Below are 27780 nucleotides of genomic sequence, written 5' to 3' on the forward strand. Positions count from 1 at the left end.
GATTCTAGTAGGAGCAAGAAGCGTGATAAATATCAGTCACATCATTTCTAGTGGGATCAGGAAAGGAAATATGCTATGTCTAGCATTTTCTTTACTTTTAGAAAACAGAGTGACATGACACATGTCATTGAGAAGACACGTGGCAGTCCATACAGACGACATGAGTTAGAAGACTTCATGTCTCTCATGAACCATCATGTTTGGCATTTCTTAGAATTATATTGTCAGTCTCTCAGCTTGTACCAAAAACAGACAAGGAAAATTGGCGAAGGAAAAGGCAGCAGGGCTGATAGAAAATGCAGGGAAGACTACTTGTAGTTAGAAATTTGGCAATAAAGAGGCCAGAGCTGCTGTGGCGTCTTATGACAACAATCAAATCTCCCAACCGGGCTGCTGTTCACGGACACAGGCCGCCTATCCCTCGCGTCGTCGACGTAACGCTATATATTTTGTTTCCTTTTTGTTTCATTTCATGCATTTTCTATCGCAGGAAAGAAGCTCTGAATGTTTTGGCAGCCTCCAATCTTTGATCTTTCATGGGGTTTCTTTGTGTTTCTGTAGGAGGAGGAAGTGGAGAAAGTGATAGAGAAAGGGAAAGAGGAGAAAGAGAAGAAGAGGCAAGAGGTGGAGAAGGTTGTGGACTCTCAACTCAAGCGCTCTGATATTGACACCTGTCCTCCTGAAAGTGCTACTTAGTTTACCATCAGAATCATGTTCATCGCGTCATGTTGTATGTTGTATGGATCTAAAGCTGTAATTTAATGATGCTAATGAACTTGTATGGATCTAAAGCTGTAATTTAATGATGCTAATGAACTTGTTGTCAAAATGATTTCAACACTGATACAAATAATGCCAAGATTAGTTCACGTGCATGTCTTGCTTCACAACATGAGCCATTCACAGTTTGGTAAAAGGAGGAGGAGAAATTATCGTATGGTATTACTGTACGGCCGTTCATGTGTTACAATATCGTTTCATATCGTATCATAGATTAAGTTATATTGCGTGACCGTATTAAAATGCACCATATCACAGACAGTTTAGTAAAAATGTATAAATTTAATCTACATTCAATATCAAATAAGATTACAGATGCAATTCTTTGTTGGTACCGAGAGAATGTAGACGTGAGGCCAAAGAAACTCTTGACTCTTATCAGCATCATATATAACAATCATGGTCGACAAATAAGTATGAACTCTATGTGAGAACAACAATAGCCACCTTGACAAATGACGAGAGCAATTGTTGTTTGGTAGACGCAGATGTGATCAAGACATGCCTCATGGAGCCCTAAAGTTGAGATTCTTGAGGAACAAAAGTTACACCACAGTTTGTGGGTATTGCCTATACCTGCACTAAGCTTCCTCTCCTACTTCAACGAGCCTCCCCCGAACCCACTTTTTAGTTGCAGTAGCCGATTTAGAAGGCGTTTCTCCTTCTTGGGATTGAACTTTTGTACCATTGAGTTGAAGCTCCATGTTGTTTTCACTGTTCCCATTTGGTGCTAACTGGTCATGATCCGATTGCTTTATTAGATCCGAAAAATTAAATGGAGGCAAACCATAGCCACTGGGGCTCAATGGGGGAAGGTCCTCTTCACTATTTAGCATATCCTGCAATGGGGGAAGGTCCTCTTCACCATTTAGCATGTCCTCCAAGGTGAACTTGCCAAAGCCAGAGTCCTCGTCCTTACTTGATGATAAGGTTTTGGTGCCATTTACCTTTACATCCCCCAATTCAGCCGGACCGGCAATCACAGTACATGGTTCCTTCTCACCGTTAATCGCTTCGTTTGATCCAAATAAAAGGTCTTCATTTGATGCAAGTAAAGGGTCTTCATGTGATGCAAATAACGGGTCTTCATTCTCTTGGGAAGAAAATGTTTGGGTGCCATTTACCCTTCGATTCTCAGCTTCAGTCAGACCCCCAATCCCAGTATATGTTTCCTTCTCATCCTGACTAATCACTTGATTTGATGCAACTAAAGAATCTTCATTCTCATGGGAAGATATCTGCGCTGTCTCTATAGATTCAATAAATTGAATTGCCTCAGCTATAAGCTGTCGGGTTTCAATGAGAGAAGCTTGAGCGACAGGGCTCTTTCTTGCAGCAACCTCAAGGGCCATGGCTGCCTTCTCAGCTTCAGCAATCAATAACCTGCAGAATGTTACAACAGAGATTAAACGGCAATCAAAACAAGGAGAGATAAGATGCTTTTTACAAGTTCACAACATTCTGCAAAAGTGAGGAGTCTAGGCTTAAATATTACTGGCTAAGGCACCAGGTCATCTAGACAGCAAGAAATGGCTTGTTCTCAATGACCTGATTTTGCAGGCTAGTGATTTCCATTTTATTAGCTCATAGAATTTTCAAACCAATCAGTACACCAGATAAGCTTACCTAGCTCTTTCTATGGCTTCAGTTTTTTTGGTTTCAGCAGCTGCTCTTTGTGCTCTGATATTTTTTATCATCTCCATCTTAGAACTTGTCAGAGGATCCTTAAACATGGGTTCTTTACTTCTCCTCAACCTCAGTCGTTGATTTTGGATTTTAATGTCACCTTCCTCGCTAACTTTTTTCTTTGCAGGGCTCCTTCTTGTGGACTGTGTAGTACTACTTGGCTTCTTCCTTGGCTTTCTTTCAGCTCCATATGATGAGTCGTAATATTTAGCCAAGGCAGAGCAAACACGATCCCGATAATCCTGATATAGAAATACAATTTAAAGAAATCAAGGTTCAGGCCCCTGCTATTATCGTACTAAACATGTATTAACAAAGATCATCTACGCACTTATGCATACCATGAATAGCATTAAAACTGACTATCTTGATGGTAGTGGAAAATTCAATTGAGTAACCTAAACTAGAGTCACCACGATTAATCTTTGACTCCCAATTATGACAAGGGAACCAAGGGGTGACAGTGAGAAAGAGGTGCTTGTAGGATGCAGGTGTAGCAAAGAAGATATGAACCAAATCGTTTTTGGAATTGACAAGAGTCCGAAATACAATTGGAAAGGAAGCTTGCAATGGAATGTTCTTGAAAGAAGTTAGATGGCGATAAAACTTTATTGGAACCAAAGAGGACAATGCAATTGATACCGATAAGACCTCTCCAAGATTACCATATTTGTACTTACAGGATCATTCCATTTTGCAGAGATTGCTTGTGAAATCTTCCTCCTTTGCTCAAGAGACTTGGGTGCTCTCTTGCTTCCTTTTGGCCTACGCATTATCTTCCTTTGTTCAACACTCTCTAAATACTCCTCTTTAAGATGTTCATCGAAGATCTTGTAGGAATCCCATTGCAGTTCCTCCTCGCCGTCATAGCCTTGTCTAGAGGCTGCAGCAATTAAGTTCTGCCATTCAAAGCAGCAATTTTCCTGCAATGATAGCTTCTCACGCCGCCTTTGCCACCCAATTCGCACTCCAAGCCCAATTTTAACTCTTGTCTCGTTACTATATGATCAATAAAAGAAAAGATGTTTGTAATGGATACAAGGAAAAGTAACGGAAACTTACAATCTCAGTCTTCTAGTTGAAAATGTAGAAGACTGAAAAAGAAGCCAACTTATGAATAAAGTTGGGACTCTTAAATGCTAGGAATTGGATGACAAAGATGGTAGTGGTAAACAGTACTTAGTCTTTATAAACAGAACAAAGCAATACCCACCTTTGAGCATGTCCAAGGTTCACCAACTTCATTTTGACCTGCATAGCCAAATATTGTCAGTAGAGTAAACAACTTTGAAGTTTTTCAAATGAGATTATGTCCCTCGGATTGGCTACAAATTTACTAGTATGTGCATCAAATTAGGTACCAGGACCAGCATTAGCAAGTGATCGTTCAACCAACAAGACAATTAGTATCTGCATGGGACAACTAAGTAACCTGGCCATTTTAAAAGCAGAAGAGCTGCAAGATGTTTATATACTCAAGAAAGAGTTATCAGATTTAACTACTTGACAGTATTATGAGATGCCATCATCCATAAAATAGTAAGATCAGCAGTAAATCGAGAAGAATTAGGAAGAAGCTAAAGAGATGTGCCTTAGCCATAGATTGTGTGAAAATTCAATGACCTATATATGCAAATAGCTAATGTTTCCTTGGAACCAACTAGACTGGGAAAGATTTTTGCATATATTGTCTTAATCAACTTTGTGGCTATATTGCACTGGCTGAATCGTATAAAGACAAGTGACCTCTGTACATCTCTCAATACTAAGTAGATCATCTAAGTTCATACGCCAAATAAGTTTTATCAGAGAGTGAAATCCAAAGTTTGGAATGTAGCTCTAGCTGCTCTAATATAAATTTTATTCCAAAGGTATTAAAGATCATTCTAAGAGAACATATAAATTATTCTTACATGACATCACCTTAGGATTCTGCATTGCAAGCCTTGTTCTCTCTCTGATCAGCTGAAGGGTTTCTGCAATATTTGTACTAATAATTAGAGTATGGTAATCATAAGAAATATAGAAAATTAACACAAAAGGCAGATTGGATGAGCATATCATTACCAGGACTGTGCTTCCTGCCTTTGTTCCATGGCGTGTTCCCTTTATTTGCTTTAGAAATCCTCAATCGCCTTAACCTCTCCCTCTCATCCAATTCTGCGGAATCTTCACTTGAAGATTCGGGTTCAACTGTCCAGGGACTTGAATCCATGCCGAGCTGTGAATTGGTGTAACCCAGGTGTGCATCCTCATTCTGAACTGAACTTTTGGATTCAAGAGTAGCAACTGCCTTAATGAGGAGACTACCCTTTGGGATGTTGATGTGCCCCAAGTTGAAGTTCAACTTTTTAGGTATGTGAGAAGATTTCCAAGCAGAGGACAGTTTCTTGTCACTTCCAAAGGTGAATGGACTTGAAATTACTTTACCATGAAGAGGGGTTTGAGCCCTCAGTGTACCCAGATGATTTTGGAAGGCAGGCTGAGCAACAGCAATCTCTGCTAACAAATACAGGAATATAACAGATACCCTCAATTGCTCAACAAATATCAGCCAGAGGTCTTTCTTTGTATAAAAATCAGACCTTTGACAATTGAACAATTTACACAAACAATCCAAATTCTTTAACAAAGGGTAGTTGAGCAATTCTTGAAACTAACATCCAAACATATCAGGCAAGAATCTTTGCATAAAAATCAATCCTTTGACAATTGAACATTTACACACACACACACACACACAGAGATAAAATGTCTCTTGCCAAACAGTCCGAATTATTTAACAAAGGGTTTTTAGGCAGTTCATTCAAGTAACATCACAAGTTAACTACAGCACGTGCCTTGGAAATGCATTCAGTGACATGGGGAAGTCATTTTTCACCACACATTGATTAAGTTATAAGGAGCTCACTCAATTCAACACAATGGGTTTCTAAACTATAAGCAAACATATAAAAATAAGCAAAGAAAGAGAGTGAATTTGAGTACCAAGTGAAGGCATGGGAGCTCATTCAGCCAATTCCAAACTCAACAACAGCTCAGTAGAAACAGAGAGCACACGCAGCATTTCAGGACGTTTCACTCAACGAGAAAACCAGAGAGCAAAAGAAGAAAACTCAGAGGTGTGGATTGAGGTTATGGGTATTGGGAAGGAGAGACAGAGACTCTGTAACTGCGAGAGCCACACAGAGAGGCACACAAAGATGTCTGATACTAGTTGCAGGAGATGGATAACGAATGAGCTCAAAATCAACCGCAGCCCATTGGATATTTGATATTTGATATTTGCGGCGCTACTTGTGTGGATTGTTGGCCTTCGCTTCTGATATTTTTGTGTGGGCTTGTAGTTTGTAGCCGTTTTGTATCCAAAAGTGGGCTTGTAGTTCTAGCCCATTTGATTGACTGAATTACTAGAGTCCTATCCTATTTTTGATCAGCATGGAATTAGATTGTTGTACAGAAAAAAAAACAAAACAAAAATTGGAGTGTGTGACCGTAACACCATGTGGCATGCAAATGCGGTATTACTAACTAATCTACTCAAGTTATAATTGGCCATGGGCGAAGAGAGCTTTGGAGTCTAGTATTAACAAATGTACATATGTTATAATTTAAGTAAATTAATAACACCACATCGGCATGTTGCATGGTATATCAGATACAATCAATAATTTTTCGAAGCGCGAGTCCAATTTAAGGCTCTAAAATCTTAGAACATAGACCGAAGGTGCAAAGGCAACATCAACCATTATTGTAAAACTTCTAGAGATGAATGAAAGGTTTTGAGATTGTTCTATCATACCTGTTTATCTTTGACTAGTCCTACTACTCCACCAAGATTCTTTGCAACTTGAATTTGATCTAATATTGGGAAAATTTAGCATCACATGGATGTTTAAGCAACCAATCACATGTTTGAACAGCATACAATACAAGGATCATTTAGGATTATTGCATGTGTATTGTATTATAAGCGTGGTGAAACAAAGACTTCAAATGTTTGAATGGTTGGTTGGTTGGCCGCCGTCACGGGCTCCTCACTTTGGTTAACTTGTTTTCTACAAAACCCAAGTTTTCTTTCAACAAGTTGAGCTTTTTTTTCTTTTCTTCCCACAGATGCATTTTGGATTTTAGTCATATGATTTCTTATGCTTCAATTCGAGGACTAAGTTGTAATTAACTTTCTGATGGCTATATTCATTTTGAGGATAAACAGACAGATGCTATCCACCTCCAAAGAATTATTGACCATCTAACTTATTTCTAACGCAGCCTCTCCTTCTGGAACTGGAACAATTCAATCCTCCTCTCTATCCCTCTACCCAAAAAAGTCAAAAGTCAACTTCAACATTCTTGAGCACAAATGCTATTCCAAACTTCCCCTCAAAAGCAACAGCAAAGAAAGTTAAAAGATTAACCATGCTGGGTGGCTTCTTATTTGCCAGTATTCGTAACAGATTTATAGCTTAAGTCGTTAAGAGTATTTATCTTTACACTTGAAGTCATGCGTCCGATTCTTCCACTCCTCCTCGTACGTATAAAGTTCCTACAACATTACTCAATTAGTACCTCAATTCTCCCACTGTGTCAAGACTCAAAAATCTGTACAACTTTTGTGTTCCATATCTCTGATTCTTTTTCTCTAACAAGACACATAAGTCAACAATGAGATCTGGTTGCTGCATGGGGCAAACAAAATGACATCTCTATCTTTAAAGCGTAGGGTGGCAGAACTATAACTGGATTTACAATACACAAAAGCCAAAAAGAAAAAGTTGTACACTTTTTTGTAAAACGATTTTCACATGCCTGATCCTGAAAATTTTCTCCAAATAGTGTTTTCGTATTTGAGGCTTCTTCTTATTTGCTAGCAATAGCTCATGAAATTTCATCCGTAGGGTCCTCAAGCTTTCAAATAAAGCCTTGCGGCCCGGTGACATGCTGGCATGGCAGTAGAAGCTATGGCTATATATTCCTCACTCAGTATTCTTTTAGGTACTTTGTTAACAGACAAAGTTATCAATCTGGTACTCATTTCTGTGTGTGTTTCTGCTTTAATGGCATGAATGGCTATAATTAATGAGCAAGAAAAATCATTTCAAAATCAATCATTATGTCCAAGTATATTAATTAGTTTCTCACGGAAGTGATGATCATTATTGTATTCCAAATGAAAATTAAAGCCCAAAATTATGGCAAATGGTACGAGCTAGAGTTTAGGGCTTCCATTTTCATTTTGGTCACATAGGAAATAGCATCATTGATGATTTTTTCGGTGGCAAGAGATTGTGCTTATGTATAAAATTACTTCGTTTTGAGGTTTAAAGGCTTCTTTATTTTTTTTTTAATTTCGAGTTTATTAGAGAAAATTCTTGTGTCAAGCAGTCGTATTGAGAAATTCTTCACAACAAAGATCGGAACAATGAGTAAATGATTCGATTAAATATAGGGAACTTCCACTTGGATAGTTCACATCACTTTGTGACATGCACGAGTGCAAGATTAATTGACTTATATATTTTTATAAACAAAGCATTATATTTAGACCTGAAATCATATATTAAGCCACAGCCTGGAAAGCTAAACTGCATCCTGCAAATTGACTTGAAAACAATGGATGAGTTGCTCTCCTGCCACTAGTACATTTCTGAAAAATGAAAGACCACCTAGGACGAAAAGATTGAGGATCTTTTTGAAGAGAAAATACAGGAAGAAAGTCAAAAATAAAAATAAAATTTGACTCTAAGATCAAAAGCAGCTGATAATCAGCTAGCTTTTCGGATTAGGGTTTAGGTGTAAGTTGCTTTGAGATTTGCGTTAACATAATCCTGTGGACTGTGGTTTTCCCAATAATCTAATCATATGAAAAATATTTACCTCCCCATGTTTTAGTTTTGAATCAAATCACTTTCTCTGTGAGGTGAAACAATAAAAAAAGTCACTTTCTCTATATGCCCCCACCAAGCTATATGGTCTTACCTTCATCCAATTAGAAAGTGTTGAACAAAGAATTGAACATCGTCCACCAAAGTTGGACATTTTGGTTGAAAAATGCAGGATTTGGTCGTTAAATTACACCCAACAACACCAACTTACTTAACCACTAGTGTAGCATTGACCAATCTTACCACCAAAATCTGCTTCATCGGATTCAAATCTATAATAAGTCTTTAACCAAGCTGTCATACGAGTTATTATTGTCAAATAGTCTTGAGTACTTCAAAGTTTGACATAGTCTTAATTATGTAAATTTTAATTCAAATGAGGTCTAGCTCACCAAAAGTTGAATATTTGTGATGGTTGTAGAGATAAGTACTCTATCGCTAGAGCTATAAGATCATTATAGTAACATTAATTATCACTGAAAAACAAGTATGAATTCTAACATCACTCATATAACATTAATTTGTGATGATTGTCGAGATAAGTACTCTACGGCTACTATAGCAACATTAACTATTGCTGAAAAACAAGCATGAATTGTGTCATCACTCATATATTTCCTAATAGGGGTGAACATTTTTTATGGAAGTAAAAATGACTTTGAAAATGGGTAGCAAGAATGGTATTTTTAACTAAATTACAATAGAGAAACTCAAGCCAAGTGTCAAAGTGACAAAAAAGCCAGCAATGGTGTCTATGAGGGAAAGCACTGAGAAATGGACCTGAGGTGGGGTTTGAAGTCTTTTCTTTCTACCCTCTGGCAGCCCCTCATATTTGGACCCAAATATGGGTTGCCGTCTTCTTTTTAATTTTTTCTTCCTCCACCAAAACGAAAGTCCAAGTCTTCGAGTCCTAAAGTAGAGGTTCAAGCTACAAGTTACAACAACTCTCTCTCTCTCTCTCTCTCTCTCTCTCTCTTTTTAGTCTTTGCCTTCTTCTGTCCATTGAACCAACACCAACACTCTCCACCTTCGTCTCTTTCTCAAGTTTTGAGTTCAAAGATTTTTCCTTTAGTCTTCTCAAAGAACAAGTCCAACTTTCTTTACCACTTGGCCTCTTTAACTGTCTCTCTCTCTTCTTACCCATATTTAAGCCTCATTTCCCTTCGGTTCATCTAGAGAATTAATTTTCAAAGCAAAACGCATTTCCCATCTGGGTTCTGCTCATTTCCTCAAAAACCCAAATTCCATTCTTGGGATTTATTAGGTAAAGCTCCAAGATTTAGCTGTGGACAACAACGAATGACAATGGGAGAATCATCCCCTTTCGGTCGAACACTAGACGACTCAAACGCCGTACAGCTCACAGGAAAGATCATGATGATCGCCGTTCTGGTTCTCTTCTTAGTAGTTGTCTTCGTCCTCTGCCTTCATCTCTACGCCAAATGGTACTGGTGGCGCGCCGATGACGACACCTCCGCTAACAACCAATCTCGCCGCCGCCGCCGCCGCTTCGTTTTCGCCCCCGGCCAGGACACAGTTGCCACCGTGAGAAAAGGGCTCGACCCTCTGGTCCTCAAGTCCCTGCCAGTGCTGGTGTTTCCTTCAGAGGACTTCAAAGATGGCCTTGAATGTGCAGTTTGTCTCTCTGAGCTTGTTCAGGGCGAGAAGGCCAGGCTGCTTCCGAAATGCAGCCATGGCTTCCATGTTGATTGCATTGACATGTGGTTTCAGTCTCACTCCACGTGTCCAATCTGTCGTAACCCTGTTGCTCCTGAGAGCTCTGTTGATTCTGGTGCTGCTGGTTCTTCATCTGCATTGGCAGAGAGTGATAGTGTTCAAATTCTATCACCAGCTGAGAGTTTGGCATCTGGGTTTTCAATAGAGGCTCCAAATTTCCCAACAAATGTGTTGTTTTGGGGGAACCAGACCCAGGTGAGCGCTGGACCTGGTTCTGGTTTAGAAGAAGGCCCTTCATCACCACCCATGTGCCCATCTTCTTCATCTTCACCTTCATCTTCATCTGCTATTAGTAGGCCAGATGGGATGTTGGTGATTGATATACCAAGTCAAACCTCATTGGCATCACCTTCGCCTTCCCCTTCGCCTTCCGGCAATAGGTTCGCCGCCGATGAGGACTTGAAGTCTCCGGCTACGACGAGGTTGAGGTCACTCAAGAGGCTCTTGAGCAGAGATAGGAGGATAAGTCCCTGCAGTCCTAGTTCTGTTGATGTTGAACAAGGAGGAGGGAGAGGACAGAGTTAGAAAGCAGAAATGCTCTAGATGCTTGCACATATGTGATAATTATTGATTTGAGATACCTATTTGGGATCAGGGAGATTTGGGAAGGAAATATTTTGGCGATGGGAATTTGCTGTTTGAGAGGGTCTGATAGATGTGCAATCTTGCATCCCTGAGAATTGATTTAGGTTCTTTTGGAGATGAACATCAAGCATGTCTTATGTCAATTTTTTAATTTGCTCATTCTTCTTTTATTCTTGGAGAGAGAATCAAAAAGTGTAGCTTGAGATCTCTAAGCAGTCCTTCTGACCGCCTCTTATGCAACAAAGTTGTAATGTATATCTCTTACTTCAAACCAGAATTCGAACAATTTGTTTGAATTGAATGTATATTGTGTAAGCAAAATGCAGGCGCAGTCTGCCTCATTATGAATTTGATACCCTAAACCCTTTTTTTGGTAATGAAAAAGAAAAGAGGAGTTAAATTTCTTAACTTTTGTATTGTTTGGTTGGAAAAAAGTATAAATTTTCTCTTAATTCAATTGATTTTCTAAATTAAATTAGCAACCAAAATGCAGTACTTGGTGCATCTGATTTGATGCTGTGACATGGCTCAAAACTTTATCAATTCCCTCTTTGGCAATGACCTCATAAAGAAATACAACCACCTGCCTTGTCTATGGTGGTGAATTTTAAAAAGATGAATATAATTAAGAGCACCAACAACTAAGGCTTCATTTCTCTGTAAACAAACATCATATGTTTTGTTATTATGCTATCAGTTTCTGTTCTGAGGCCAAACAAATGGTAAAAAGGCTTGTGATCCACCATATAGTGAGTTTGTTGATGCTAGTTGTATGGTACCTATAAGTCATCTTTAATGGTTTTTTTGCACGTGATAGGGATGGGTTTTTGGATGCTGAGGCTCATTCCAGAAGCTTCTAACAAAATAACAGCAGCAAATGTATGAAGTAAGCATTTTTTCTTGTCATAATTAGGAAGGAGGAGGGCTATCCTCACACACACACAGTGCCATGGGCGATCAAACTGCAGACCACTAACCTGCATGCTGACATCTCTACCATTGGGCTAAGACCCCATTGGCGGATGAAGCATTTGCAGAAATATTAAAAGCTAATTTCTTGGGCAAGTATAGTTTATCTCTTTCAGCAGAAGCATTTTATATGAGGCATTGTTGGGCAAGTATAGTTTCCCTCTTAAAAGCTAATTTCTTTTTACTAAAAATAGGCTTCCTGCTGATTGGCCAAAAATTACTTCTTTTCAACTGCTCAGCATGACACATGAATAGAGAAATTATGAAGATATAGTTGAAGTTTGAATGAAAACATCAAAAACACTGTCCAGAACAATTTGAACATTCTCTAAGTTTGGTTTGATAGATAATCAAGGGCATATGCAATTTTTGCTACACAGATAATTGCTTCCTTTGATTACTGACAAACCACAAGAAATGAAATCAATACAAGGCTAAATTGACTTGGCTGCCAAGGATTCAAATTTCTGTTTTAGATAAAACACAATAACATAACACCTAAAGGATCTGCAGCTTTTTCCATATCCTTGGATGATTCAAATTCAACCAAGATGTAGAAAATTCCCAAGTTTCTTCCATTTGATGATCCAACTACATTTCCATGGCAACCCATTCATTGTAGAGTCCATAAGTTCACTGCACTTCAGCAAAATTGTCATATTAGAGTTTCTTGTTCTTGCCACCAACACTTACCACCATATAGTTTCATGATTTAGTTGAACTTCTTCCATGATGCAGAAAGGTTAAGATTCAATTCTCTATAGCCAACTTCTTCATGACATTCTATGTCACCAGATAAACAGGCCCATAGGTTTTAACAACTTGAGGGCTGCCATTGTTGTCAAGACACACATAGGGTATTGCATTGTCTGATCTCTTTGTGGGGTTGAAAAGACTGGCGATAGGCCCAGATGTCGGACGCCGGTGCCTACCATCCGTAACCTTGCCGGTGCCATACACTGGACCAGAAACATTTGTCCGCCTTGTATTAGAAACATGAGATATGGTTTCTGGTTTTATGCTAGTTTTGTTCATTTTATCTCCTTTCAACCATGGAAATAGAAACTTTTTCCATGATTTCTTCTTCTTCTCTTGGCCCAATCTTCTTTCTCCACCTTCTCCTGGATAGCCTGATGATTTCTGGAAGTCTGCCTCTACTGCGTAGTGTTTTGCTTCTTCCAGAAACTGACCATTTTTAAAATTTTAAAACTAGATAAAATTAGCAAAGAGAATGTGCAATGTGACATTGAATAACAAACTTTTCTTTTCAGGCCAAAAAATGACAAACTCAGATTTGATATCTAACCCTGTACAATACAATAGCTACAAAAATTAAAGTAGAGGCTGAGGAAGTTCTATAATGATGATCATGTCTTGGACATGTGGTTTTGACATGTATTCAATTTTTTTTAATAGTCTAGATTTTGAGTTCATTAATAAAATTGAATTGATACATATGTTATGATCATAGTGGTTTTTTCTCTTTCAACAAAGTAGTTTTTATTTCTTAATGGGGCGGGTTGGGGAGAGACTGAAATGGGGAATCCCTAATTGAATATTGCGGGTATAAAGACGGGAATGGGGGAAAATGCTTAAAATGGCATACCCACCCCTGATTCGACCCATTGCCATCTCTACGAGCAACAATACATATGAAGACAAGTTGACAAACATCAAATCATCTAACCTGATAAAAGTCAGCCTGAGGATCAAATCCATTGCCTTCATGTTCCATGTCATACTTTGGGTGCACAGGAGATTTCTTCATAGTTGCCTAAATAAAAAGAGGAACAAGGATAACAATCTAGGAAAGTTTGCAATTGATGACTTATAATTTATAAAGACCATTAAATGAAATGAAATTCTCCTCCGGCTCTACCTTCAGTTGAAGAAGACCAAAACAGCCAGAAAGCTCTGAAACTTAAAGTGGTCCATTGTTCTTGCAAGCATTTATCAGAAAGGCAGAGAGCCAACCACCTTTGTAGAAAACCCAAATGAAATTACTACTTAAAGACCATATTGGTGATGGGAAATCAAATCAGACATGGTAGTTGAAATGGCAGTGTTAAGTTTCTCTCTCTTTCCATAATGCTTAAGAAAGCCGGACAAGATATATACAGCAAGCAAGCAAGCATCAATATGAACCAAAAGTGACACACAACATGAGCAACATACTTAAAGCAGCTCATTTGATAAGGCAAACGTATCAGATTCTAATTAAGCACTTGAAAACCAAACGCATTATCACTTAAGGCAAACATTAATTAATCACTGTTTTATGAACTTTACAGTGGATTAAACAACCCCACACGAAAAGAAGAAAGATACCTTTTGTCATGGGGACTGGGTCATGTAGGATTGCGCTAAATGCGGAGCATGTTTCGGGGGCTTTGACGACATCTCTGGCAAAAGTTTTTGGAGGGAAAAGCTAAGTAGATCTCCCTCCTCCATTTATGGCGTGCAGCAAGGAGCTGTCTGCTTCAGTGCTATTTGTCCACAAAACAAAACCAAGTATTAAAAAATAGTAAGAAAGAAAGAAAAAGTAATTTGCTTCAGTACACTGCTCTTATGAACCAGGCCAGAGGCAAGCAACCTTAGCTTATTTGGATCAAGCCATTTAATTATTTTATAAACTAAAAAGCCATTGACAGTCTGCAGCAAAATACAATCAAATGTGACTGTCACTGTTTACTGTGGCTTCGAATGTAGAGTCGAACATTTTTCTTCATTCTTTCTTTGTGGCATGTTTACTAATCCATAATCGGGTGAGGGGGGATTGAATTGAGAAGAGTCAGAATCCAACTCCTTATTTTGATTCCGATTACGGATTAGTGAACATGCCATTAATGCATTAATGCAATGATTTTGAAGCCTACCTCAGGTTTAGGTGTAAAATTATACTTTTGAATTGATAAATGGCAACATCTTTCATGAAACATGGGAATCAAAGTTATGGATTTTGTGGGGTTTAGCTTTTATACAATCAAAGTTACAAACTTTTAACCAAAGTCATCACCTTTGCTCTACGTCATCGCATACATGTTGCAATCATGGAATGGATTGTTCTACTTCCCTTTTGTTTCACACTTCTCAACCTTATTAGTGAAGAATAGTTTAGTAGCTGAAACGAGGAAAAGAAAATCTAGAAAATGAAGAGCCAGGGACAAAAACGAGTTTTCAGTTTACTCTAAAACCTGAAATGAGCTTTCAGATCATTACTTTATATGCGAGAGAGAGAGAGAGAGAGAGAGAGCCAACCCAAAGTTGAAACAGAAACTCCACTAAAGTTGAAATAACATCACAAGCATGTCATGTTTGAACATTGACAAACAACGACCAAACATTGACATAGAAGGAAAAACATCAGCCAAGCGATTCAACTGACCTTAGTATCAACCTCCTATACAAAATTATATTAGATACAAGATAAACCTAAAGGAGTATTTGGAACAAGTCCACTCGACTTGCAAAACGTTTTATGTCCATGGGACCCCAATAAATTTTCTACTAGGGCTGTACGATACTAAAGTTGAAGTAGAGGCAGCGCCATTACAACACCGAAGACGGAAATTAGCAACAACATCATCCAGGTTGGGAAGGACTGCTTTTTGTTTTTCCTCGCCTCCTTTAAAGCATCTAGTCTTTTCATACCTCCTGTTGAGTCATCAACCTTTTCCAACAAGGGCCTGGAATTTTCTTGAGATAGCTCAGATGACACCCGCTCTGTAATAAGCTGCTCAGAAAGCTGCTGCTGGTTATACTTCTCCACATACTCGGGAAAGATTTTCCGGAATGTTGGACTGTTTCCATAGAAAATTGTTAGACAGTATAATACAGATTCAAACTTGTCACATAGAACACCAGAAACAAGCTCAAAAGTGGAGTACCCACACTAGGGTCAGAACAAGAAGCATGGGACGCTCGACCGCAACAATGTATGAACATATTTTACTTTTGCCCTTGTGTGGCTTATATCATCAAAAGATAGAGAATATGAAACAAACTGTAGCAGGTCCAACAGACTTACTTTTTAGAGTTAAACGCAAGAGAAGCCTTTGCCAAACGTTGCTTCTCAGCAGTAGTAGTGTTCACACTGCCGGTAGTGGGACTGTTGTCCATCTGCATTAGAAAAGAGAAATTGAAACATTAAAGATGCTTCAAAGATATGCCAACAAAAGGATGTGAATTTCCCAACCAAAGATAACTATTAAATCTAAATAAGAAAGTATTATCTGTTAAAAAATAAGAACATGTTACAACAGAAAAAGATTGGCTGAACTACTGAAATATGCAGGAGAAGGGACATAAATCATCAAAGTTTGTTTATATTTAAAAATACAGCTACCTATACTTTGAGTACCATCCAAACAGATTAAACTCTACTAGGATCGCATCAGGAAGTTATCACAATTTTTGCTAAGCAAATAGAACTAAGGCAAAAATAAATTAGCATGCAAAAGAGGCACAATCATCTCACCATAAATGAAAGAAGCCCTGTAAGTATGCTGCATTTGTGAAGAACAGATGTTAGTGGAATTACAACTTACCACAAGTATAACATAAACAATAGAAACTCGCTAACAAGAGAAAGCACACAAATATAATTAACATAAAAAATAAATAAAAAGCTCCTTCTAAACCCAGATGTGTCTAACCTTGACACAGACCACATTGGATTCCAACTTTCAGGATGGACTGCAAAGAAGCATAGGTAGACATGAAGTTAGTTATTTAAAAACAAAAAAGCACACTCGCACACAAAAAGAAACATTCTATTTCAAAAAGAACTCCATAAAACTTACAATCACTCATAGACAAACAAATTTTCTTCTGAGTCATGAATCTTCCATTGGGAGTAGTCATACTACAGACAGGAAGTAAAGTGTAATTTAGAATCAACAAAGTGAATGTACACATAAAACAATTGCATGCTCAGAAACACAATATTTCTCATAAACATTAAAAAATAAATTTTCTTCATAATTTTGGCATACAAAAAGTACATACCTGATTCCTGGTGGTTTATATGGATATTCTGGAGGAAACTTGATCTTTCCATAGTAAAATCCACCTATAATGCGTAGAGCAAATTCAAAGCCAAAAGCAGAAAAGCTAAGCTTTGATATCAAACCAAATGACTAATTTATGTAAAGTACCAAATATCACACACCAAATACAGAAAAAGGTGGGGTGTAACGTAAGACAAACCTGCAAAAGGTGTTCCTTCACTTCCCTCCAACACGTAGTCTGAAGCATGAGATATAAAGAGTAAAGATTAAAATCCCCAAACAAAATGAAATAAATTATAATATGACGTAGATAACTGTACCTACACACTTAGAAATACTATAGAAGAAGGATTATGAGAAGGATGAATTACACAAAAAACAGATTTATCGTGTGTCTGCTTTAGATTCTACACTTCCAATATGACTAGAAGTATGGTGGCACATCACTAAAATCCTTAAATTAACATAAACAAACCCTAGAACTGGCATTTAATGCTAGTTAATAGGGAAAATACCAAAAATGCTCAAACCCGGCATAAATTATAAGGAAGTTTGACAAATCCTATTTCCACTGTACTAGACTGAAATTTCAAGAAAGCAGGAGATTGAGGAAATTTCGGTTGCACTTCAAGCGTCATAATTTTTTTACAATGCTGGTCAATGCTGTAACAATGCCTTAACTGATTTCGCAAACTGTGATTCTCATGCCACATCTTGCTCAAAGTTTTAGGCACATATAATCAAATGAAATTCACCTTATTTACTTACTAAATATTGGAACCACAACTCTTTGTCTTGCTGATATAAAGAGAGCCAAAATGTCACTCGAAACTCAAATTTTCATATAGCGTTTTTTAATTGATACAAATTACAAATACACCAAGAAAAATCCTATTTGAATTTAAAGGAAGTCAGTTGTGAATAAACTTACGCCATTCGAGAATATCATTTGGCGAAGGACGGGCCACAATATGAGAAACTGGTTCCTGTACGTCGGCATATAGCACTATTAGCAACATCCAGAAGGATAAAACATAATAAAGTTCCAGGGTAGTCAAAAGGAGACATCAATTCTTAAACTAATGCACATATATCGGCTATAGTTCCAAACCTAAGAGAAAAACAATAGCACTCGCACATATATCAGCTATGGTTCCAGACCTATGAGAAAAATAATAGCAATTAATCTGTTCAACAATACAAAAATTACAAAATACACGGAGAGGAGCCAAACTCCATAACATGATGCGATCAAGAAACTAAGAAAAAAAAAACAAAAGGAGAGATTTAACTGTCCAATTTATGAATGTAACAAGACCAAAAGATAACACTAAAAGTATATAACAGAACCATATACTGATATCGCAGTGAAACATCAGAATATATACACTGGTCAAGCAAGCAAATTTAATCACAAAGAACATAATTAGGATCTAAATGATATGAACTGATTATAACAGAGATTTGAAAACAAGTTGAGACGAACAAAAGAAGTCATACTTTGCAGAGTGCTCTATATTCCTTCTGGAGGCGCTTGACACATGCTTTCTCCGCCATTTCACAAAAATTGTAGCGAATAATATAATACTGAACTTCTTTGGTTTCAAATGTTATTACCAGTTCTCTGATAAACATAGAAGAAAATAACACACAAAGTCAGATTCTTATGAAGCAATCAACTTTACAGATCAAAGTGAGAATGTATTAAATTAAACCATTTACTGGACAAAAATACATATAAATTTAGTATAATCAACAAGTTGTCAATTTAACGTTCAATTAGAATTTATGGTTTTAGCATAGAAAATCCCAATATAAAAAAATTGCCAACTCCAATTGCAATCTCTACATTTCACCCTCTTCATTTATCTGTTTAATTAAACTATATTAACAACAAACCCAAACATCAATTCCTAATGTCAAGCACCAAACTTTAAGCCTTACGAATTCAACCAAGCAATAAAACTCAACATTTAAAAACTAAAAATTCACAAAAAATACATATAGAACGGTTATGCAGGAACGTAGATCCGAAACGAGAAAAAATTGAATTTGGAGCAAAACCTGATGAGATCGGCCTTTGGGAGATAAGCAAGAGACCTCGATCGCACATGTATGTGTTTACGAAGACAATTGCAGCTGAAAGCAGAAGGACGACGTCGTATTCAGCGATTTCCAATTTAACGATGTTTTCAAAGGCGTTATTTGTTAAGTCAGTGCCCCCCCGGCAGTCTCAGCTCCTACCCTTCTGCGAATGAGGTCGGCTGCTTTTTAAGGGTAGTTTAGTCAACCTAGATGAGATGCGCTCGCTTTTCTTTTCTTTTTTTTTTTGGGGGCTCTTCTTAAAAAATAGAACTCCCAAATATTCAGGAAATAAAATTCCAAGAAAAAAAGGGCAATAATACAGGAATGATAAATCAAGTACAATCATATAATGGGATTTACACGTGTTCAATACACACACCACAAAAACATTATATCCAATTTTCAGTCAATATATCTCAAATTTTTTAATTTATGTTTTATTGGAAAATCTTTTTTTTTTTTTTTTGCGCTACAATGATGGTTGCTAGTCATAATCTAACGTGTCGGCATATTTCTGTTTTTAATATGGCCAGAGTAAATAAAGTAAGGTTGAGAATTAGTTTGAATGGAGTAAAACTTGCATGTAACATATTTCTTACTCATTTCTATCTCCCTCCCACATCAAATGATCATGTGGGCTAAAGTTTTATATAAAAAGTAAGAATTAGGGTGAGATACAGCCCGCCCATTTCTCGATTTGCCATGACGTACATTGTGACCTGTTGAGCTTTCTTTCCAGAAGTGGCAAACTTCCCTCTGTTCCTCTCCATTAGGAAATCTCTATCTTCAGTTATTTTAATCATTGGTAAATGGAAACAATCTCTCTGTTGATCCTTATTATTACTTACTGATCAAGAAAATTATGGAGAACAAGAAAAAAGACAACACAAACATAATAAAAAGGCAATACCACAAGATCCAAGAGCTTCCTCAAAAGAGTACAAAAAAGGTGCCAAGCCAACTAGTTTCAGTCATCAGCGGCTGTTATCATATTTCTAGATCCAACACTGTCCCAGTAAACAAGTACGTACCAGTGTCTAATCACTAATAACATTATAATAAACAACTCTTTTAGCTTCCCAAAAACAACATTGCTACTATTAATATTAAAATCACGTGCCTCATCACATGACCCCAATTGCAGAAAATTGCAAATTAAAAAATAAAAATATAAGGTGGATACATGATACATCATCATTTTCTTCTCCAAAATCTGCAGGTCAGAGTTGCAGCATGTAACAGTCAAAGTTGAGCACATGATCCCACTGATATCAGATCCCAATTGGGATTTTTCCTTCTTTTTTTTTTGGAACATAAATTTTGGTATATAAATCAAAGACTAGACCATCATTTCATTTCATATCTAATCATAGGGTTCAAGTTTATCTATCTTCTTCACACTCACTGAGCAGATGAATATGAAGACTTGGTCTAGAGTTCTAGCTGCTCTGGCTCTTGCTCTTTCCATGGTGCTCTCAACATGGCCTGATATTGCAACAGCACAAGCTCGTCCATTAACTTCTGCTTCTGCCTCTGCATCGAAAAAAGCAGCTTCTGCATCTTCATCACAAGGTCTTGAAGATTTGGAGGCGAAGAAGAAGAACCCGTATATGCAAGTTGGCTCAAGCTTTAGAAGAATACCACCAAGCACTTCAAATCCCACACAGAACAAGTAAAGTATACTTCCAAGCTCTTTCATGCCTCTCTCTATCTCCAACACTTGAAGATTTCCCATAATTGACCTCAGTTGCCTTGCTTTCTTTTTCCAGGTCCAATCCTCCATAAGGTGGCTGTAAGTGGAAGTACAGAACATTAAGGGTATCTAGCTAGCTAGCTTTCTCCCTCATTCATTTTTAGACCACTTGTAATGCAACTGCAGTTTTGCTACCTAGCTAAGGTTTTGTTAGCTCTGATTTTGAGTGTAAATTTGTAGTCTTTTTGTGATGTATATATAGAAGAATAACATGTTTCTGTTACAAATACAAAAGGATTGAGAAACAAGATCAAATGTTTTCTCCTCAATTTTGGTTTGAAACCACTGCCTAGTCACTGATACGTAAGAATAATATCATACTGTTAACATTGTTATCACGTGCCTGATCACGTGACCCTTTATTGAAATATATATCTCACCGTTTTGGCCAAAGCATACAGCTCAGAGTTGCATTATGCAACTGAGAGTTTAGCACATGATTCCGCTGATATCAGATCCAAATTTGGTTTATTTTTTCACCTATTTTCGCATCAGAAATTTAGTTTGAAATCAACGACTAACACATCTATGATAATTACACAATGGATCATAAACACCTATTTTTTCACCTATTTTTGCACCATTTGTGTAATCACATCATAAACACCACGGCAAGGAAGAACCCTTATAAAAGCAGGTTGGCTCGTCCTTCTGAAGGACGCCGCCAAATCCAATTCCTCCTTCATAGATGTCTGAAAGAGAGGAAGTACAGAACCAAACATGAGGAAACTCGACAGCGTTAGTTTTCATTCATTCAAGGCTTTTGAAAGTAAATTTATCTATAATTTTCTTGGTACATACAGAACAGTATCATTCCGTTACAGAAGGCTATACCTTAAAAACCTCAACTTGAAAAACAGGAACAAGAACAAAACAGAACTAAGAACTTCGCTCTCACACATGAAATTCTCCAATCCAGTTAGCCTATGCTACCAATTCAAACATCTCAAGACTAACAGCAATTAAATAGTTATATCCAACCAGCATTTTTTTTCTTCTTTTTGCGAGCTTCTTCCAGGCTGGTATTTCTCTCCGTCTCCAACTGGGTTTATAACCCTGCGGCGCTGGAGAAGGTTACAAAACATGAGATTGAAGCAGATTATCCACATCCTCATGTTTTCAACTTCTTAGGGGATTTTTGTAAAACATCCTCTCTGTGCCGTTTCTTCTCTGCCTTATGCATGGATTGGGATGTCCCCTCATCTGTGACTATATTGTTCGACTGATTCTTCTTCACTTTAGGAACATCCTCATCGGCCGAATTTCTTGCAAACTTCTTGCTGCTCTTTTCTGGTTTATTTGGTTTGCGTTTGAAGCCTGTTGTACTCAAAAATGGTGCAGGAGATGTCTGGAGATGTGCGATTTCTTCCCTCATTTGTTTTATTTTATTCGGTTGTGATGTCTTCTTAGAATCATCAGAAAGAAAGCTGCTGTTCTTTGACGGCTTGGTCTCACTAGAGCCAAATGTAGAATAGAATTCATTGAAAGTTGATTGTTTTGATTCTTGCCTGGACCTCCATTGATCAGGTCTAGCAGCAAACCTGTCATTTACACAAGGTTTAAGTACATAAACTGCAAAGATTCAACTCCTAACAAATAATGCTAAAACAATGTATCCAAAATGATAATTTTATGGTTTCTTCAAAGATGTTTGTGCACAAATGAATGACAGAAGATAGCCAGCTATGTGCTAATTACTTCGGTGAATTATTTAAGATACAAGAGCAAGCTTTCCTTAACAAAGAAAAAGGATTGACACAGATCCTGACTAACAATGAAGCACATAAAAATCTTGATATTCTGAAATAGAACATGGCCAACAGCTTACCCATCAACATCTAATTTCCTCATAAGATGAGGACCTTGCTTCGTATTCCAAAGCTCACTTTGCACAGTTAACAACTCAGATACTATGGCCTCTCTCAGTGAGATGTTACCCACAGTAAAACACTTTTCAACAGTAAAGGAACCTGATGATTGCAATGAAAGCTCTCCAAAATGTCCACGAAGCCTTCAAAGGATGCAACAGAAGACCCAATTAAAAAATGTTTTAATTGCCTAGAACCATAAGACAAATATATGGGCATCCTGATAGATACACAGGCTATGTAAGCATACAATCTACCAATTAAGTTACACAGCATACTTCATGATTAGTCGGCGCTTCAGTTTTGCAGAAGCATCTGAACTTAGAAAAGCTTCAATAACACGAGCACCTGCAGAATCTTTAGCAGCTTCAAGGATATTATCAGCATTGAGGGATGTAATACTTGTAATAAAAGGCTGTATAAATTCCTGTGAAGTGAAACAGTAAATCAGTATAAACAAATACAAGATTGCAATGCAAGAACCAATTAAGTGAACGAGCTTCAATCCTAATTGCATTATTTTATTTCCTGAATGTCCTAACAAGAATATATCAGTTTATAATTGCAGCGACCAAACTCAATAGATTTTCTCTAAAAAGGCAAAACTGAAAATAGATATTCGATCAATGGAAACAGAATATTACATAGAAAGAAAAGATGGCATACAAAGGAGGTGGGGGTGGGGGGTGATTTTCTTTTAAATGGAAATGGAGAGAAAGTTCAACAGTGGAAAAGTTACAAGTCTTTATTTGTATATTTTAAGAGGCATCATAATATGCTAAAACTATATAATTATATATAGAAACACCTAATATGATAGTTGGGGGCTCTGATTTGAGTACAACTACGAGAAAGGTTCCATACATTTTGAAATCGAAAAACTCCTTGCAGAATCAAAGAACCCATGACGTGCATTTTAGCACCGCTTGGCCAATTCCAATTAGACTTATCTTCACAGTAGAAATAGCTGTCAAGAAACAGTATCCGGGGAACAATGCATGTCGAAGACTCATTGCTTGAATGTATAGCTGTGGCAAGGGCCTCACAACACTGTCAAACAAGTAATGGAAACATAACTACGATCAGAATGAGTATCTGGACTCACAACCAGAACAAAGTCTTGTTAACAAGTAAATATCCATGATCCATCTAATTTATTCATCAGTAAAACTGTAATCGAACTTCTTTTTTTTTCGGGGGGGGGAGACCACAATTTTACGGAGGTGAAATTAAAGAAATTATGAACAATAACACAAATTCATTTCTGACCTTATGTTCATAAATATGAAGCCTTTGACTTGCAGCAATCAGCGAAGCAATAACTCCTGATTTTCCCATTTTAAGCAGATCCTTAAATTTCGAACCAAGCTCCTCCCAGATCACCTCCATCTAATGGACAAATTGGCAAAAAGGTGTTAAGACAGATTGAGGACAACCTTTTGCAAGGAGATATGCCAAAGTAGCTAAAATAGGAGAGCAGTACAGAAAAGTAAATGGAAGAAGCTAATTTGAAGTTAACACTTATATTAACTCTGAATAACGGAAATGCTAATCGAAAAGAATTACAGGGTGCGGTGGAGCATGATGAGGGGTATAAAGTGTCAAAAAGCAGCATTGTCACAAAACATACCTGATCTTGACTCCCTGCATGAGAAATTAGTGCTTGAATGACAAAGTTCCCACAATGATGAGATGAAAGCTCAAATAATGAGTTTCTAAAAACTTTTGTGAACATTTCGTTGTACAAGACTTCAGGAGCCACTTCCAAAGCAACCTGCAATGTTCAGAACATATAATTTAAATGAAAATAAACCACGCTACGTTCAAGGAGAAAAGGATAGCAGAAGATAAACAGATGTATTGTCACCAGTCCTTCACATTCTACAGATTTGGCCAGCTATATCTTGTTTTTTGTTTTATTTTTAATTCTTGGGGAGGCAGAAGCTGTGTTACCCGTTAGAACTGCATAGTTACAGCTGTATGTACGAGAAGATTATTTTGATCCCACAATTGACTAAAGGAAGTTTAATTGTTAATGTAGCATAACCATCTCACTAACATATGAGCTCAAACAAGTTATGATTGTAGTAAAGGCTATATAAAACTATACAAATTTCGTCATATCGGAATATTGGGATGAAATCAGTTAGTAGTTTTCAGAAAATGATTATCAAGATTGATTTCCGTCATGCCATTTATGACACCAATTTGATATCAAATTGACAATTTATAAAGGCATGCCTGGATTAAGTACACAATTAATAGAAGAACATGGCAACTTGTCCTTTTTGTAAAATTTCACGCAGGAATAAGCATTGTTCATGCAAACCTTATGAAGAAAGTGTTTACCTCCATTAAATGGCTAAATGCTGTTTCTTTCATAAGATATAAAATATTTCTCGCTTTAGTCGTTTTAATGGAATCTCCTTCTAAAATTTCTTCCCTGGTACATCCAATAAGAATGGGAATTATTTGCAACAGCTTTTCTTCATCTCCTGCTAACAATTTCAAAGCACTCTGCCAGGCAAAAAAAAATGTTATAACACAATTCAACATGGACCCAGACCATGCCCGTACACTGCAAATAAAAAATAAACACAAAAAATAAGACTATGAAAAGAACTTGATTCTGTAGAAATCCTAGGCATCCAAAAGATCAAGTTTTAGATGATCAAATTATTATACGTCACCAATTTCATCCACAAATGCTTAAATGAAAAGAAAATTTGCTCCCTCCCCTTTTCATAGATGAACAAATAAAGGGTAAATAACCCACTGACCACAAAACAGACTTCCACACTTAGAATTAGGTATATTAAATTTGTCACAAATTTTGAGAAGTAATCTCTGGTGGATTGTCTTAAGACTCATCGGATGCTAATCAAGTATCACAAATGGAGATCTGGACCATATATGAAAACTGACTTATGGAGTTGTTATATTACGAATTAAGATGCTATTAATACCATGTCATCAACACTATATAACTTTATTTTTTTTTTACTTTACTTTATTTTTATATATTTGGTAATGAATAACTTATCAGTTCTCAATTGACATTCAAAAAGAAAAGCAACTCCTAGGAGTAGGAAAAAATAGTATGATAGTATATAAGAACTTGCCTGCAGAACCAAACTGCTGTACTGATCAACTTGCATGGTCTTAATGTTGTTCTGGATACACTTTGACATCCCTGAAACAAGAAAGTCAAGTAAACCTGGGAATCCCTGTACAGCCTGTTGTGAAATATCCATGTCTGCTCGAAATGCCTTGAAATTCAACCGCTCTGCAAGGACTGAAGAAGACTTTCTCCGGTTAAACTCGGAAGAATCCAATGGTACTCCTTTAAAAAGAGAAAGAAGACTTCGTAGAACATGAGATCCATAGCAATCGCACATCAGATCACCAGGATTCTTTACAATCACCTGACAAGAAACAAAATATATTATATTATGTATTGAAGGGGAAAAAATAGATCATAGTTTACGTAAGCCTGCTACCTTTCTGTTTCAACTGTTTAAATTTTTTAAAATGAAAGAAAAAAGGAAACTGGAATTTTAACATCACTTAATTGAACATTTAACATTCATAACCGCTAGCTTATTATAATCAAATTATCTGGATATCTTCTGGTTTTAAAATTCCAGAGATAGAACAGGCAACAACTGACCAAATGCTGAATATATTGACCCAAAATCACTTCTTGTAATTAAGAACATCAAACACTTAATACCTTGCATATTGCATTTAGAGTGTCCTCAACAACAGAATAGACATCATTGTCCTGAAGATGCTGCGATAAAGACTTGATTGCAGTCTCAGCTACATGAGAACCAGAACGGTCCATTGCAATAGAAGGGAAGTCCTTTGCGCAGCTTCGAAGGAAAGAACAAAGGGAGTTAACGTCACAGCCCTCAAGAAGAGTCTGCATAGTGTGGCTTAAGTAATAATCAGTAGCAAGTTCAAATTCTTTCCCCCTAGCTTCCTCCAGGGCATTACCACATACAACCGACCGCTCCTCCATATCAACCCCATTACTCTCAATAAGGTTAGCAATTTCCGAAAAGTATTTTGTGGTTTCGGGATCAACCTGTTTCCTACAAGAAGTAATCAAAAACATTAAAATGCCAAACAATTCACAAAGTGACAGTCTTTCTCAAAACCCGTAATTGAAAAAACTTATCATGTAATACCTAACAACAGATCTTTGTGTTTCCGAATCGCTTTGACGGTGTGAGCCCCGACCGGATCCATTTTTGTTGACATTGGCATCAAAGGAATTACTTTGTTTGTCAGGCTTTCGGCTCATACCCATTTTCTTTCTACTCCGTTTGTGTGAATTATCCTCATCACCCATTATGCCTCCAAGTCGTCTCAATGGCAATGCCTTAGACCCAAAAGAAACCATAAGCAACCCTCCCAGCACCACTCACACACAAATTTCAACAGCTTCCAAGTATAAAACAGTATAACTACCAATAACCCAAACAAACAACAAAGCAATTAAGTCAGAGAACGTAAACAGCCAGCATGCTGAAAATTTAAATAAACAAATGAAATCAATAACAAAAGTAGCTAACTTTCTTTCTTCCAATAATATTATTGTTCGAAAACCTAGAAATTTGGAAAATAGAAAGTGCAATTCAATTCAGAAGAACAGAAATATTATTATTATGAAACCAGAAATTTATTTTTATCAATGAAAAATGGGAAAAGATGAAGCTTACTTTTGCTTCTGTGGAGTTGCCGCTAGTCTGATACTCTCTGTGTTCACAAACCTAACTGGAATTTGCACCAAAACGTTGTTTGCATTTGCCTTCGCTCTAAACGGCTGCGTTTCGATCGTTAAGGGTTTAAGGGTTTTAAACGAAATTTCTCAACCCGACCCGATAGTGTTGAGACCACTTAGGAAAATAACCGAACTCCTTTTTTTAATCGGTTGAATTTTCTCACTGGGCCTAAACCTAAACATGACACCACAAGATCGGACCAGACTCATGGACATTGGGCCTCGACAACAAAACTTACTAAAATTGTGATTTTTCCTTCCTTTTCGGTCAATGTTATTACTACTTTAATCTACGGGAAGGAGACTTGAACTTGGGTGCAGGGAGGTGGACTCACTAACCTAACTCACGTATGCAATAAATGCCTCCTAAGCAAGGATAAATTACTTTTCAAAAAAAAAAATAATACATGAAAAAAAAGTTCAGAGTATCATTAGCTGCCCAACAAAATAATACTATGTGTTTTTTATTTATCAAAAAGATGTATTATCGAAATCCTAAATGGTCAGCATGAAAGTAGAGAGAATAATAACATGTGTTGTTTTTTTTGTTTTTGTACTCAATAACATCACATGCATGTGTTCTTTAAGATATAATTAAGAAATAATACTGTGTTGTTATGTTACGGTATTATTC

General features: G+C 37.1%; 5 protein-coding genes and 1 long non-coding RNA gene across 8 annotated transcripts; 2 read left to right on the top strand and 4 right to left on the bottom strand.

Annotated features, from left to right (window-relative positions):
• Positions 224-875, top strand: LOC109948166. Its single transcript, XR_002270763.1, has 2 exons — positions 224-434; positions 562-875. It is a non-coding gene; the product is annotated as an uncharacterized LOC109948166 (long non-coding RNA).
• On the bottom strand, positions 1016-5735 carry LOC18782562. 2 transcript variants are annotated; one of them, XM_007216466.2, is made up of 7 exons: positions 5455-5735; positions 4534-4965; positions 4390-4442; positions 3680-3717; positions 3147-3465; positions 2407-2708; positions 1016-2163 (listed from the first exon to the last, which is right to left on the bottom strand). In XM_007216466.2, the coding sequence occupies exons 1-7, from the start codon at positions 5465-5467 to the stop codon at positions 1362-1364; spliced, it is 1959 nt and encodes a 652-aa protein (XP_007216528.2). In that variant the 5' UTR covers positions 5468-5735; the 3' UTR covers positions 1016-1361. The 2 variants fall into 2 exon arrangements, with proteins under 2 accessions (XP_007216528.2, XP_020415773.1); XM_020560184.1 differs by having other exon boundaries at positions 4534-4968; positions 5455-5710.
• LOC18783175 (RING-H2 finger protein ATL3) lies at positions 9105-11081 on the top strand. Its single transcript, XM_020561095.1, has one exon. The coding sequence runs from the start codon at positions 9651-9653 to the stop codon at positions 10611-10613; it is 963 nt and encodes a 320-aa protein (XP_020416684.1). The 5' UTR covers positions 9105-9650; the 3' UTR covers positions 10614-11081.
• On the bottom strand, positions 11895-13829 carry LOC18782483. The gene is made up of 3 exons (XM_007217646.2): positions 13522-13829; positions 13330-13416; positions 11895-12827 (listed from the first exon to the last, which is right to left on the bottom strand). The coding sequence occupies exons 2-3, from the start codon at positions 13408-13410 to the stop codon at positions 12426-12428; spliced, it is 483 nt and encodes a 160-aa protein (XP_007217708.1). The 5' UTR covers positions 13411-13416; positions 13522-13829; the 3' UTR covers positions 11895-12425.
• LOC18784339 (ubiquitin-conjugating enzyme E2 34) lies at positions 14893-18896 on the bottom strand. Its single transcript, XM_007215842.2, has 10 exons — positions 18716-18896; positions 18152-18275; positions 17583-17637; positions 16851-16889; positions 16650-16713; positions 16445-16506; positions 16298-16337; positions 16120-16147; positions 15670-15761; positions 14893-15442 (listed from the first exon to the last, which is right to left on the bottom strand). Exons 2-10 carry the CDS (start codon positions 18206-18208, stop codon positions 15166-15168), a joined length of 714 nt encoding a protein of 237 aa, XP_007215904.1. The 5' UTR covers positions 18209-18275; positions 18716-18896; the 3' UTR covers positions 14893-15165.
• LOC18784478 (pumilio homolog 23) lies at positions 21211-27192 on the bottom strand. 2 transcript variants are annotated; one of them, XM_007214922.2, is made up of 11 exons: positions 27085-27192; positions 26551-26744; positions 26091-26454; positions 25480-25782; positions 24707-24874; positions 23988-24131; positions 23627-23746; positions 23222-23407; positions 22636-22784; positions 22318-22500; positions 21211-22030 (listed from the first exon to the last, which is right to left on the bottom strand). In XM_007214922.2, the coding sequence occupies exons 2-11, from the start codon at positions 26712-26714 to the stop codon at positions 21601-21603; spliced, it is 2211 nt and encodes a 736-aa protein (XP_007214984.2). In that variant the 5' UTR covers positions 26715-26744; positions 27085-27192; the 3' UTR covers positions 21211-21600. The 2 variants fall into 2 exon arrangements, with proteins under 2 accessions (XP_007214984.2, XP_020415968.1); XM_020560379.1 differs by having other exon boundaries at positions 26551-26829.

The sequence above is a fragment of the Prunus persica genome, chromosome G3, assembly GCF_000346465.2.
Source record: "Prunus persica cultivar Lovell chromosome G3, Prunus_persica_NCBIv2, whole genome shotgun sequence".
In the NCBI taxonomy this organism is placed as follows: Eukaryota; Viridiplantae; Streptophyta; class Magnoliopsida; order Rosales; family Rosaceae; genus Prunus; species Prunus persica.